The sequence below is a fragment of the Meleagris gallopavo genome, chromosome 3 (assembly GCF_000146605.3).
Source record: "Meleagris gallopavo isolate NT-WF06-2002-E0010 breed Aviagen turkey brand Nicholas breeding stock chromosome 3, Turkey_5.1, whole genome shotgun sequence".
Lineage (NCBI taxonomy): Eukaryota > Metazoa > Chordata > Aves > Galliformes > Phasianidae > Meleagris > Meleagris gallopavo.
In genome coordinates, this window is record NC_015013.2 from 24,588,149 (window position 1) to 24,602,562 (window position 14,414).

Genomic DNA, 14,414 nt, shown 5'->3' on the forward strand with positions numbered 1-14,414 from the left:
TTTTTTTTTGCCTTATGTGGCTGAACTAAGAGGTAAGAGGAATTTCAGATTCCAAGATTTGCTAGTTTCTTATTCCTATGACAAGATGTATTCCTCTAGAAATTTCTCTTGCCTCTGGAGGGCAAAGAGAATTGTGTAAACAACTTCGGAAGGATTTGAACTAAAGTGAGATCCTGGCCAATACACCCAACTCATGCAGTCTTCAGCATGGAATCTAATACTATAAGAGTGTAACCTTCCAAAATGCCCTTGGTTATGCTGGGAGCTTTTCCAGATAAGGAAATGCACAGAAAACTTGTCGTGATCTGTTCTGCTGCATGGGAATTTTCATCTGTGTTTGCTTTGGAGAGCTTCACACAACAGTGGGGTACAACTGCAGAACGTGAGGTGTAAAGCAGTGTTAAGTCAGCTTCTTGTAGTAGTGCCATGGATGTGGAAGAGGATGTGTTTATACAAATGGAGACACGTACATATATCTGTTGTGTAGTTTGGATTAATAAGAAATGGTATTGCAATTGTTGAAACCAATAGGAAAGTGAGACATGAATGTCTATTGAACTGGTTAATGGCCTGAGATATAGGAAGGCAAGAGTCAGGTATAGATTTCAGTAGCAGTAGCTGAAACATTCTAAGGCACCACTGTGTGTCTGAGACAAACACAGATTCACCAGAGAGATTTTAGCCTTCTTATTAGCTTCTAATCTCTATGTCTCCTCCATTGCACTGACATCATGTGTTCCTAATACAGTGTCACAGTGTTTCTATTTCTAATTCCACTCCATCTTTCAAGCGCTGGGAGGAGGAGGAGAAGCTACAGCAGTGCCACAGCTTGATAATGTGTCCCAGAATCTGAGGCAGTGCAGTGCAGGCCCGTGCTCGTCATATTAGTGTGGAAGCATGCTACTGTCATGGGAACATTCAGTGAAGCACACTTCAGCATTTGGCTATTGCAGAAGACTTGATCCTCTCCTCTGCACTACCATCTTTGGCCATTTTGCAAATGCTCAGAGTCAACTCTACATAATTCTTTGTTTTAGAGTTTCCTTAGAGTTATGCCACTATTGAAACTTGGTTTATGTCAGTCTCCACAGCTTTCATTTTTCCAGCTGAAGGGCTACAGGTACTAAGTGGGCTAATGCTGCAGTTACTGCCTGTGTGAAGTTTGTCATTGATGTTCACTAAATGCTATGTAGTTATTGGGATGACAGGTTTGAACCCTAATAAATGAACCAACAGCAGGGGAATTGTGGTCTATTTTTAAATCCTTGATTCTGTAGGAAAGCTGAAGTGCTTAAATCTTCATTCTGTGGTCAGAAGAAGGCAAGAAAGAGAAACATGCTCTCTGTACAGCCTGTGTAACAATGCAGATTAGAGATGGGAGATAGCTTTCTTAAATAATTTTCTTCTGTCACTAATGCATGCACTAAAAACAAAGATGAATGAGATGCTGGTGAGATTAATCAGGCCATGTGCTGCAGCGAGTTGACAGAGGATGTAAGAACAATGAAAGTCAATCAGTCTCTATTAAACGTAATGAATAGTGATTTGCTATCTCATTAAAAGATCAGGACACCCAATTTGCTTGTATATGAATGGCGAAACAAGTAGTCATTAAAATGCCCTCATAGGGTATTCAGAGCTACCTTAAAACTTGCTTTCATTTGCCTATGTGGAAAGAGCAACCATTTAGCAGAGTGAAAGCCATCTCACGGAATATATTGGAACACAGATTACTACGTGGAGAGAAGGAAGTTATTTTCCAAAAGTAGTGTCTGTGTGTATATTCCTCATTTCATCAGGAGGAAGAAGCGTTGCTTCTACTTGTTGTAGCATTTGCCACAGCACCTGGATTTTTTTTGAGGTTCTGTCCTTACATACACATTAAGCAGAGGTTCAACAGTGCCATCCTGTGGGTGATCCTAAAGGTTTGAAAGTTATGGCAGATAAATAAATGACCTCAGCAGGATAAATTATCATAGAATATCAGATACTGCATGTCCCAGTGCAATCAACTAGCATATTTCCCTCTGGTAGTCAGTCAGGCTAATTATTACTTTTCTGTCCAGAAAATTAATAACCTAAATGCATAATAACCAATTGGAAAGTATCTCAGGCAAGCTGATGAGCAGTGTGCTTGTTAGTCTTTCTCTGTTGCTGAGAAATGTGTTTTTAATCATCTCAGTGTCTTTTTAATCATCTCAGACTTCATTTTCACCGACAATGCCAAAATTAAAGGCAACCATGTAAATTCAGATAAGCACACTATGAAGAAGTATCTGAACACTTTTAAAAAGCAATTTAACTGAAACTAAGAACTGTTACCTTTAATGTTTCGTATTCAGAATATATGAATCCCTAAGTATGGTTTGAGCAGCTCGTCAAAATGTTTTCAACTCCAGAAAGAGAAGGGTAGGATTAAAGACAGGCATTTTATTGATTGAAAATGATCAGAATATTTGGAGAAATTTCTGTTCATAGAGAAACTGCTTTGGTGGGACAAGGTGCAGAAGCAAAATTTGTCTCTAATGAGGGAACAATTGGGGTGGATCATCCTATTTCATGTTTTTCACTTTGCTTGCCTAAATAACTTGTTAATTAGAGTGTATGATATGTGTTACTTGGAATCTTTTTTTTTTAACCCAGGAAAGTCATCTTAGCCTTGCAAAGGACTAGTATCTGTATGGTTCTATCCTTTTTAAAGGAGACTAGCCTGTTCAAGTGTTTCCGTATTGGGAACCTTGTGTCTGTGCTCGTACTCTGATAAACTGTGGATAAATCAGATGTATCAGGAAAATAATTTCTTGTGCTATTTCATTGAAGGCAGGAAGGAAAATAAATTACAGAAGTTTAACCTCTGCGCAGAACAGATTTTCTTTGCAGACCTTGTCATTTTGAGGTTAACTTCAGCTACAGAGCATCAGCATTTGTCTAACTTCTACACGTTTCTATCCTGATGTGAACGTGTGTAAGTCACAGAAATACCTAATTCTGATTTTGAATCTTCCTAAATTCTTGATCTTAATATTTCCTTATTTTCAGGAGGTTCTGTGTTTCATTCTGTGATGTTTTAAAGGTGTCTACTGTTACAGGTTTTAAATGTTTGTCTTCTATTTTAAGTGGCACTTTCTACACGTGTTACAAAAAGAGGAAATAGGAACAACGTTCTCCACTCTTCCATACAGAAATATGGAAATATTTCTTAACTCTTTCCTCACATAGAAGGTCTCCATGCTCTCCTATCTTTTTTTCCATCTTTATTTCTGCTCTGATTTTCCTGGACTACATACAGTATTTTAAACAAGGTATATAGTGAGTTACTATTTTTGTGGTTGCTTTTTCCTGTTCTTCATGTGTCTTATCACATTGTTTTGACTTTTCTGATCACCAGTGGGTACCGAGCAGTAAGTTTGTACCCTGGCTGGCTGCTGTATGAGCCTGTTTCCTTCTACAAGCTTTTATAATTCATGTGGAAGAAGGGACAGATACCCAGTTAGTCAACTCTAAATATAGGCTCCTGTTCTGAATCACGAGTTGAGTGATGCTCACAGTCCTTCATTCAGATTAGAACTGCCACTTAGCCAGCCAATGGAAGGTGGCCTCAGCTTCAGATCCATCTCATCAGGTAACACTGGGGTGGGTGGGCAATCTAGGTGCTGCAAACAGGGCAGGGGATGTGGGAATGTGCTTGTGCTTTTTCCTACACTTTGGACCACTCTTAAAAAGCTGAGAATGGAAAAAGCTGTGAATTAAAAAGCTGTGTAATCTGTATGTGTATATAGCATATTATATATGCATGCTATATACATATGTTTGTAACTTATTAGTTAAGGGCTATAAAAATAATAACTTGGAAAGCTGCTTTATTCGGGTTCTATATTTAAATGGAATTGGATAAATGATTATAATCTATGTGTATTTTCTGCGGGCTGTAGGAGATTTTGCTGTAATTCTAATACCATTGTGTTTGTTTTTACAATACTTTTGTCAGACTTGGGCTCAGCCAATCCCCTCTAAGGTGAAGACGTAAGATTCTACTATTATTAATGCCTCATTTCATCTAGTTAATGATCTTTTCAAGTATTCCATCTTCTTTTTGTGATTTACTTGCAATGTCAAATAAAGGTCTTATTTAAGCTTAATATGAAATAATAAAAATCTTTATTTGAATACAGTCAAGATAAATGAATCTAGTTGAGATTCTGATGTTAAACAGGTACAATTCTTAACAGCATCACATATAAAATCTGGATAAGTTCTTTAAATGCTGAAATCTTGACAGATGTGTTCCTTTCCTCTCTGTGTTATAATAAAACAACTAAGTGTTGACTCTGAAAGTATTGACACATAATAAGTTGTCTTGGCAAGTCTACTGTTGTATTCCTTGTACAATATCAGCTGCGGCTATTATTAAATTATAAATGAATGTGTGCATTAAATGTGTTAAAAACCTATATGTTTGTAAACAAACACATTTTCTGTCCCAAAGTAATGTTTTCTTGCTTTCTTGTGTACTGATGCCTAGATAAAGGAATGCTCTGTCTTCAAAACAACATCTGTCAAACCGATTTTCATCAGATTAAGTAGATCCTCAAAGCAACCACTGCAGATTATGAAATAATAAAAATGTAGGTTGTGCTTTATTTAAAATGCCAACAACAGAATTTGAAATACTTAATAATATTTTATACAAATGTAACAATAATAGCCTGTGCATATTCTCTATTTTCATATCTATTTTTGGTAGACTGTTTGGAATGATAGTGAGTGAGTGATGTTGAAATTCCACAACTGCAATAGATGTCCTGGAGTGTGATTATGAAATTATGGTCCTGGCAGCTAATCTGTGTCCGACAAAGCCAATGATTTGAGACTCTGGCAGTAGAGACTGAATTTATTGCAAAGAAGTTCATCTGTAAAAAGATTTCTCTCATTAAAAATGAAATTGAAACTTGAATCAATGACTGATTATCCAGGCCATTCTTTGATCAGTTGGATTCCTCATTAGTATTGATGTGTAATGAGATGTGCTGTGGCCTGATTCTGGTTCTGTGAATCATCCAAGATAATCAATAATATTAAAATTTTAAAGATTTTTCTGAGACACTATATTCTGATTGAAATAAGAAAATGCCAGTGGCCTTAGCATAGAACATAAATAGAGATTCACTCAATCATTGATGTTTCTAGCCAGCCTGCTGTCTTTTTACCTGCTAAAGGATAATTAACGTATGAAAATGAACGTAACGGTCAGATGATGTTTCTTCCATAGGAGTGAAATGTTCACCTGTTTGCTTTCGTGATCAGCTCTATCAGAGAGGATGCCTCATTACAGTATTTATTGAGGATGGTTACTCAGGTCAACCAGAAAAGAAAAATAGAAATGCTTGAGGTGGAAGTCTAATGTTCTTCAGTCTGACAGCTGCAGACCAAGCAAGAATCTGATCAAAAAGCCAGGAAGAGGACAATCAAGGGTGGAAATCATAGAATCATAGAATGGCTTGGGTTGGAAGGGACCTCAGGGATCATCAAATTTCAACCATCTTGCTACAGCCAGGGTTGCCAGCCACTAGGTCAAGTACTTGATCAGATTGCCCAGGGTCTCATCTAACCTGGCCTTTAACACTTCTGGTGATGGGCCATCTGCAGCCTTTCTAGCAACCTGTTCCAGCATTTCAGCGCTCAGTAAAAAAAACTTCCTCAACATTTAATCTAGTTCTCCCTTCCTTTAGTTTAAAATCATTCCCCTTTGTCCTGTCACTATCTACCATGTCAAAAGTTGATTTCCTTCTGTTCATAAACTCCCTTTAAATATTCGGAGGCCTCAGTGTGGTCTCCCCTCAGCCTTCTCTTTTTCAGGCTGAACAAGTCCAGTTCCTTCAGCCTGTCTTCATAGGAGAGGTGCTCCAGCCCTTGGATCATCCTCATGGCCCTCCTTTGCACCTTCTCCAACAGCTCCATATCTTTCCTGTGCTGGAGACCTCAGACCTGGGCTCAGACCTCATGAGGGCAGAGTAGAGGGGGGACAAGCGCATCCCTGTCTCTGCTGACCACCCTTCCTCTGATGGAACCCAGGGTGCCATTGGGTGTCTGAGCTTCAAGAGCACACTGCTGGCTCACATTAAGTTCTTCATCAACCAGAACCACCTAACTCCTTTTCAGCAGGGCTACTCTCAAGGAGTTCTCCCCCCAGTTTGTATACATATCTGGGATTGCCTTGACCCAAGTGCAAAACCTTGCACTTCACTTTGTTGAACCTCATTAGGAAATGAAAGTCACATTTGCTCCAAGCAAATCTGGATGTAGATACTCTGGTTTCCAAGTAGGTTAAGTACTCTTTTTACCAGCAAATTGCCCTGTGCTGTCCTGAAACATTCTGTGTTAACTCTGGGACAAGTTTAGTGTGAGGCATTTTGGTGGGTCTAGTTATTGTCTTATAAGATAATGCAATTAAAGACAGTCCATGAATCAGCTATGTACAGACAAGTTTAAATATGTCAAATATGATAGAGTTCTAGTTAAATTCTTCATATTTGAGGAAAGTAGTTTTTACCAGGAAAATGGCATTACCGATTTTTGTCATCTTTATAAAGATAGGCCAACTACATCTGTTGTAGAACCTGAAACATAGAACTCTGGCAGGCTTTTATTTGTACTTACTATGAAAATGATTCTTAAAGGGCCTTCAGCCTTGTTCCATAGACAAAAGAATATACTAGTAAGTGAAAATATGTGCAGAAACACACCAGGTATTCTAACTCTACCCAACTTACTGCATACCCAGGGAACTTAGCATTTGTAAGCTCAGGTCCTTTGATTAATAACAGCTTGGCATTTCTAAATAGGAGATCAGAGTTCCTGAGAAGACTTAATATTTGCAGTGGGAAAAGTTCCTTGAAACATCCATTTTGCTACAGCCGTTACACTTCTGGGTTTTATTTTTGGCCAAAAGCATGGAACATTTAATTTGTATGGAACTTAGAACAGATAATACAGTGTGGTGGTAGACAGGCAAGCTGTAACTCATTCAGCATACACAGTCCCCTTTTTTTTTTTTTTTAAGAAATGTTGATTTGAATTTCATGCAGCACACAGGCATAGTGAGCACTCAAATATCATTGTAAGAATGTAGGAAAAAATCCATCTGATTTGAATTTCTCACTATCCCGTATTGTTAATAATGTGATGCCAAACAAATAATTATTCCTCTGAGCATGATTAAAGCCAGATCCCATGTATAATTTAAGAACATAAAGTAGCAAGAACAACTTGCTACTTGTTTTTTCTCCGTTTCTTGTTCATTTCCTATATATTGTCATTGTGTTACTTTATGAATGGAACCAGCAGCCACTGCAGTACATCCGTATTTTCTCAGAGTTGCTCCTTTCAGTTTATTACTTACCTTACAGTGTTTCTCATCCAGACTGTAATGTACTAATTGGCTGAGCAAAATCAGGATAAAATGAAAGCATTTTGCTATTGATCTTCGTTTGTTATTAGTTTATACTGGCAAAAAATGAGATCAAAGTAGTGCTAATATAGCTATCAAAATACTTTTTCTCATCACAGGAAATACTACTCGTATTCTTAAATGGAAATATTTTAAAGCAGAAATTCCTTTCTATTTTCTCTTTTTCTATTCATGTCTTGCTAACTTTCTAAAAATTTCAAGAGGAGCAATGATTATTAAGTAACTAGGCTGTTCAGAGACTCTGGCAATGCCATGACTTAATCAGGAGATCCATAGGCCAGGGAATCTAATCCATGTGTTGACCAAGCTTCCGAGTCAAATTCTACTGTTGAATCTGGTTCTGTTGATGCAAATGGAAGTCTGCAAATGAAAAAGTAGGCAGGCTTTGTTTTGTTGTTTTTTTTGTTTTTGTTTTTAACATTTGTTTTATTACAGGCATTATTCTCCTATATGTAAGAGAGTAGATAAATATCTGCTTGAAAGTCTGTGATTTAAGTATTGGGTTTTGTTTTTTTTTTTTTTTATGACTCAGAATCTTACTTTATTTTCCCTGGCAGCAGTAGGTTTACTCCAGCTATAGTTTTCACTGTTTCTTACAGTACAAATATACTAAGTCTAAAGTATACTGCTGGCAGCCTATATATAAAATTTGAGGATTAATAGCCCAATGCAAACAAACCAAGAGTCTTAAGATGAAGAAGGGAACACAGAGCATTTGGACTAGCCTTTTACTTCTGTCAATTAATATGAAGTAATAGCAGCCCAAACCTGCAGGTCTGTATCACTGTTCTTGGCTGCAGAAAGTGGTAGTAAAACAAAAGTCATCTGATGAGGAAATTTATCTTGTTCTTTGAAATATTAATTCTAAGAATGCCTTTTATTTTTTTTTTTCTATTGTACACGTGATGTGCTTCTCATTTTTACCTTCTGAATATTTTGTACAATTAATCCCTCTTATTTTTTTCAGCCCACCTAAACCAACAGTGTTCATCTCTGGTGTCATAGCAAGGGTAAGATTACCATTAAATTTCTTTTAACCATAGAAATATGACAGTCAGCTTTTTGGAATAATCACTGATCAGAGCAGAATTAATCTTTTTCTATTCCCCTCTCTCTTTTACGAAAAAAGTCTTTATGTTTTGTGTATCTGTTTATGTCCCTTTGAGCATTCTTCTTGGCTTTTTTGTGTGTGTGAAATTGAAATTATTTATTGAAAAGGTTTCTACCATTTTTCTTTGAATTTTAGCACTTAAAGCTTATTTGATCTTCTTTTCATATCTAAGCTAGATGTTACAGCATTGATTTTCTTTGAAAGCAGTTGCATTTAAGTCTGCTCTGTAATGTGACACAGCACTTCTGGCAGTGATAGTGTGTGTTTGAAAGCATTACGCTCCTATGGGTGCCTTGGGGTACATAGAATTGCAACAACAAGCAAGACCTGGAAATCCATAAGCTAAATCACTAATATTAACTATTAATTTCCTGACCAGTAATTCCTTCCTTGTGCACTGTGACAGGCCTTTAGTCATGATGGTTATCACTGGGGTGCACAATATGGTTCACCTGTTTACTCACAAGTTGTAGAAGGAGTTGCTTTTACATAATCTGTCTGCAACAACAGGGTGCAAGGTGCCAGAGAAATATGTAAGAGACAAACATCAGCATCAAAAGAAAGAAGGTAGAAAAGTGTCAAGTCTGACAAGAAGAGATCTTTGAAAATTAGAAGCAGCTTGGAGTAGTCTACAAACTGAAAAAACATGTTAAGTGCTAACCTGGTGATCAAGATTAAAAAAAAAAAAAAGCTGTCAGAATGGAATGGAGGATGTTGAAGTAGGTTGGAGTGGGATCAGGTGAGAAACAAGCAGTCTGAGGCATCTGCTTTGTACAAAATCCCTGTAACATTGTCACCCTCTGAACCAGTGGAATACAGGCTATTCTGCCTTGTGTCTGTCCCAGCTTCTAAGTAGGGAAGTTGTGATGCTGTTCTCTGTCATCAAGGACTGGTTGTAGTTGTTGAAACCAGTTGTTGACTGGTTGAAGAGTTCTTAGAAAAAAAAAAAAAACAAACAGTACTAACCCTAGAAAAGATATTCTAAGTCAGTTATAGGTATTACATGTGAACTGATACTCTAGAACAGTATCAACAGATTAGCAGACTTTGTTACAAGAGGAAGTTAAAAGGCAGCTTGAAGATTTGAGTCAAGAGTAGTCTTACATAGTGCCTTTCTTCCTGCAGAACTAGTATTACTGCAGTTGTTTTTTCTATGCAGGGAGATTTTCAGGCTGCCTCAAATTATTTGTAAAATAGTTCCTTTGTTTTATTGCTTTGTGAAAAAAAGTAAAATCAAGTAAATCTGACTATACAGATCAGTGACTTGACACGAGGGGCTATTCAGTGGTGAAGATAAAAAGTTCATTTTTTTTTTTCCCCTCAAATCACTCTAAGATACTGCATTCTTAGGTGCTGTGTATAATTGGAAGAAGTTAGATTTGTGCAAATGAAATTTTGAAGTTGGCTGCAAAAAAGGGCAAGATAATATGTGTATGGCAGGACTTCAGAGGAATATGCAGCACTGTTTTTCATATTTTCTTCACACTTTAAAAGCCTTATATCCACTTGAACTAGAACGTACTTAATACTTCTTAAACTTTTCCCAATGTGTTTTTCAAACAGGGTGATAAGGACTTCCCTCCAGCAGCTGCTCAGGTGGCTCATCAGAAACCACATCCTTCAGTGGAAAAGCTTCCTCACCCTCAACATGTCAAACAGCACATCCACCAACCTCGCAAGTGAGCTCACCACAAAAATCTCAGCCAAACTGCCATCAGTGAATATGTTTTTGAGAGAAGATGTTGACCATTCATGATTCACACAATCAGATCAACGATATTGACCTCTAAAATCTTATCCTGTTCTGTTCTTTTACTTCCATTCCCAAGGGCTAGGAAAAACAAAGATGTTATTGAGTTGATATACCAAATAAAAAGTTTTCCCTTTTCTATTAAGTATTTGCTGATCAGGGGAGGTTTTTTTGATAAGACTGTCTGATTGACAAGATGGAAATTATGATTATGATTAGTGAGCTTAAAACTTGTGCTTTTAGTTGTGGCATTGCAATAGCAGATAGTTAATGTAGTTTTTATGCTAAACCAGTAGAGAACATCCCCTTTGTACTGGTACTTTTGTTATCTGGGAGTTTGTTGTGTTGAGACAGAAATTAGTGATTGTCTTGAATACAGTCTTGCAGTCTTCAGTATCCTGAGATGCTAAATTACAAGTGGGCAGAAATCCAGCTGAATCTTTTTTACATCCCTTTGCACTCCTAGTCTTGATGAAGTTCTTTTGTACAAGCTCTGTGTGGGTGCAAAGAAGTAGTCAAGAGTTATAAGCACGCTGCTGCTGTGACCTCACAGGTCCTTTTTTTTTTTTTTGAGGTGATGATTTCTCAAATCTAGTGGTCTAGTCTCAAAACAAGTTGAAGGAATTCAGGACCTTCAAGAATTGAACTTAAACCGGAGGAAAATCTGTTTGTTTTTTTTAAATTACGCTATTACTGTGTTTAGCTTAATGAGCTAAGCTCTGTTATGCATCTTTTTTAAAACTATTATTAATGAAGGGAACAACAGTTACTTTTCAGACACAGCAGTCAGATTAGGTTAAGCCATGTATTTAAATATGTCAATTACACAGTTTGAAATTAAAAAAAAAAAGCACAATCTCTAGCCAATTCCTTCTTCATCTCTATAAAACCCAGGAAAGTCATTTTTTAAACATTCTACCTACATTTTAAAAATATACTTCTGTTTTTAACTGACTAGTATAGGTTTTAATGCCCTGTTGAGTTTATAAAACTTCTAAGAGTCTAAAAAAGTGAGTACAGAAGCAAAACACTATGAAATACAGCCCATTTCACAAGTGGAATAACTCATGTCACATGAGTGAAAGGGACCTGGTATGGCCATCTGTATGTAGGCTTGAAATACAAAGAGTGTACTACAAAAGATAGGCATGGATGTATTTATTCTGCACCAAGGAAGGGGACCTATGATTTGTGTATGAAGTCCTTATTTTCAGTTAATTAGATAACTGTACTTGCCTTAAGGAGTGAGTGTTGTTTATAAGAATTAATCTGCATTAGAATATGCATTAAAAAAATGCTTTTTTGTTCCTGATGTCGGTACTTCTGAGGCCTTGTTCTTAGCTGCTCGTGAGTGTACAAGTGATTCACACATGGGTAATTTATCCTTGAAGGTAGAATTGTTGAACCTCTTGGAACGTATTTAAGAGCTAAATCACCAGGATATTCAGGACAGAGAGACTATCATCTCATGGATAGTGCAGCCAGTAGTTGTCGCGTTCTGCATCAGTGTGTCAGCTGGTGGTTATGGTCACTTGATGCTGGTAGCTGCTGGTTTAAGAATGGTGGCATTCAGCTCTCCTGTTTTTATGTCTACATCTGAAGTAGCGTGTAGACTTTAACTGTAGTCAAAACAGTCAGTAGGGCAGACCTGAATTGCTCTTGACTCCATTCATCGACTATAGTGGAAAACTAAAAATACTTTAGAATAGTTGCACGCCATTTGGTGGGCTTGGACAGCTCTACTCTATGTGTTTCTACCTTATGTAAGCAACACCACATTTCCAGCTTTTGAGTTAGAAACAACTGCTCTTGGTTGTTAATGCAATATATATAGCATTAATAGATAGTATCAAATTTGTCTTTGATTCTTTAGATGGGTATATAAGTTTGTACAATGAAGTAAGATTCTCAAGATATCTTTAGTCACTTTTAAGACTGCGGGATTCACTATATGATTAGAAAATGTCTTTGTACGAAAGCATATTATGTATGGTTGGAAGATATCCATGTTTATGCATAGCCATCTTTACCAGTGCATTTTTCTTGCCGAAAATAAAGAATCATAAGCGGTCATTTGGATTGTCTGATGATATTAATACTTTTAAGTACATCACAGTCACATACAAGCACGGCCTATGTTCAGATGTTACATGAAATTATTGCAAAAGAATTGTCCTGAAATTGTCAATGTGGCAATAACACAACAATAAAACCTGAGATTGTATATTGGGCTAATTTCTCTGGAAGTACAAAACAAACCAGCAAGGTTGCTTCAGTGGGATTTTATTACAGAATGCCACACTTTATAGATAGTGAAAATTATTAGGAAATTTTATGACACAGTGATGAAATTTTTTTGGTTCTGCCAATTGGAAGGTGAGTTACTACGAAATTGGAGAGCTCCACTAGGTCTAGGTGAAAGTATAGAATCCAAATCAGTACAGTAAAGGAAATGAGATTTTCACGTTTACTGTTGATTTTTGAGCTCTGGTCTTTCAGAAAAGAAAATTTTATAACTAGAAGAGTTGACAAGCATCTCATAGCACAACAGGTAGCATGCATAACACAGGCAGTTCACAGAAAACTTGAAATATATGACCACAGTGCTTTTGGAAGCTCTCTGATACTTTTGGCGTTCCATGTTTAGCATACTTGTAATATGTATGTAATAAACATACATGATGCCTCAGTAAACATAACAGATTTACTGCCCTGCAAATACTGTTATGTTTTATCCTTAGCCTCAGCAGTCATGTAACGAAGCACTACATTATTCAAAAGCTGTTCTCTTTCATTAAAGCTTTGAGAAAAATACATGAACGTGATGTTTGGCATACTGTTGATTGAGTTGTCCATAACTGTTTCAAGCCCTGTTTTCTGCAGTGTAATGCTCTAATGGTATAATGTGATGAAAAGTACAGCAATAATAGCAGAGCAGCACAATCCTAGGCTACAGCAAATGAGAACAAACCCATACTTAGCAGTTGCGTGCACAGAAACAAAAGAAGAAAAACTGCCTACCTTTGGAAGGCCTCTGGTAGGCAGGGATCTCCAGTGAGAGACTTTTGCCTCAGCTGCCAACCCTTAAATGGGGTCTGGGAAGGGTTAGACCCTGGCTCCACCCCTTCTGGTCACTCAGGCACATTGCATGCAGCTGAGCTTCCCTGAGCTGGCCATGCCTTCCCACCAGGTGCTCAATCACTGGTTCAGGCCATGATTTAGCATTTCTGCTATATGCAGTTATTACTAATTAGTTCATTTACTTCTCCTTTCAATAGTGTGATTTATCTGTTTCTCACTGGATGGCCTGAAACAGAAGTCTTGTGCTTTTAGTTGTGGTAGCATGATCACCACGTGCTGCTGGCTCTTTAGTGAAAATATTCACAACAGTCTATTTCATACAAAGGTGAAGGGGGTGGTTTGGACGTAGTTTTAGAATAACACATTCAGAATATTCACCATCTCCACAGAGGAGGAAGGTTATGGGTATTGTCAACAACTTCTTGTGTCCTCTTCAGATTTCGATATATCAAATTTAGAATGAGATACAGGTCTAGGCCAATGCCCTTTAGGATTAGGATATGTTCATTGTGAAAATGTGGGGATGTCCGTAACAGCACATAACTGTTACAGCAGGAATAGATGTTGCAGGCTAGATGCTCCAATTATGTAAAGAAGAGAATTTCAGTTTGAGTTCAAGTTCTGTGCACACAAACCTCCTCCCTCATAAGAGAAAGACACTGAAACGTGGTTTATGCACAAGGGGGTCACAGCCAACATTGTTCTATCAGTAAAAGAGGAATCCACGTTGCGTTGCCTGGAGGAGGCTAGAAGAAAAGGGCTAGAAGAAAAGAGAATGAATCAGGTCTACAGTGATTAACCATCATCAGACCTCCTCAACAGAGGGGGTAAAATAATATACATTGTCGCTACAGTCTTGGTAAGTGTGGGTGTGTTTGTATAAGATGTAATTATTAAAGGTGTTTAACTTGAAATCCTAATGATTTTTTTTTTTTTCTCAAAATTTCTTTGTCACACCTCTGGCACATACAAGTTCTGTCTTAGGAGGATGGAAGTTTGTATTT

The 14,414-nt window shown here is 37.3% G+C and overlaps 1 protein-coding gene across 1 annotated transcript in view; it reads left to right on the forward strand.

Annotated features, from left to right (window-relative positions):
- Nucleotides 1–12,402, forward strand: part of DAP (death associated protein) — a 42,849-nt gene extending 30,447 nt beyond the window's left edge. The window contains exons 3-4 of the mRNA XM_010708504.1: nt 8,436–8,478; nt 10,143–12,402. Coding sequence (XP_010706806.1) covers nt 8,436–8,478; nt 10,143–10,262 — 163 coding nt within the window. The 3' untranslated portion in view covers nt 10,263–12,402. The remainder of the gene's footprint in view (nt 1–8,435; nt 8,479–10,142) is intronic.
- Nucleotides 12,403–14,414: the final 2,012 nt, after the last annotated feature.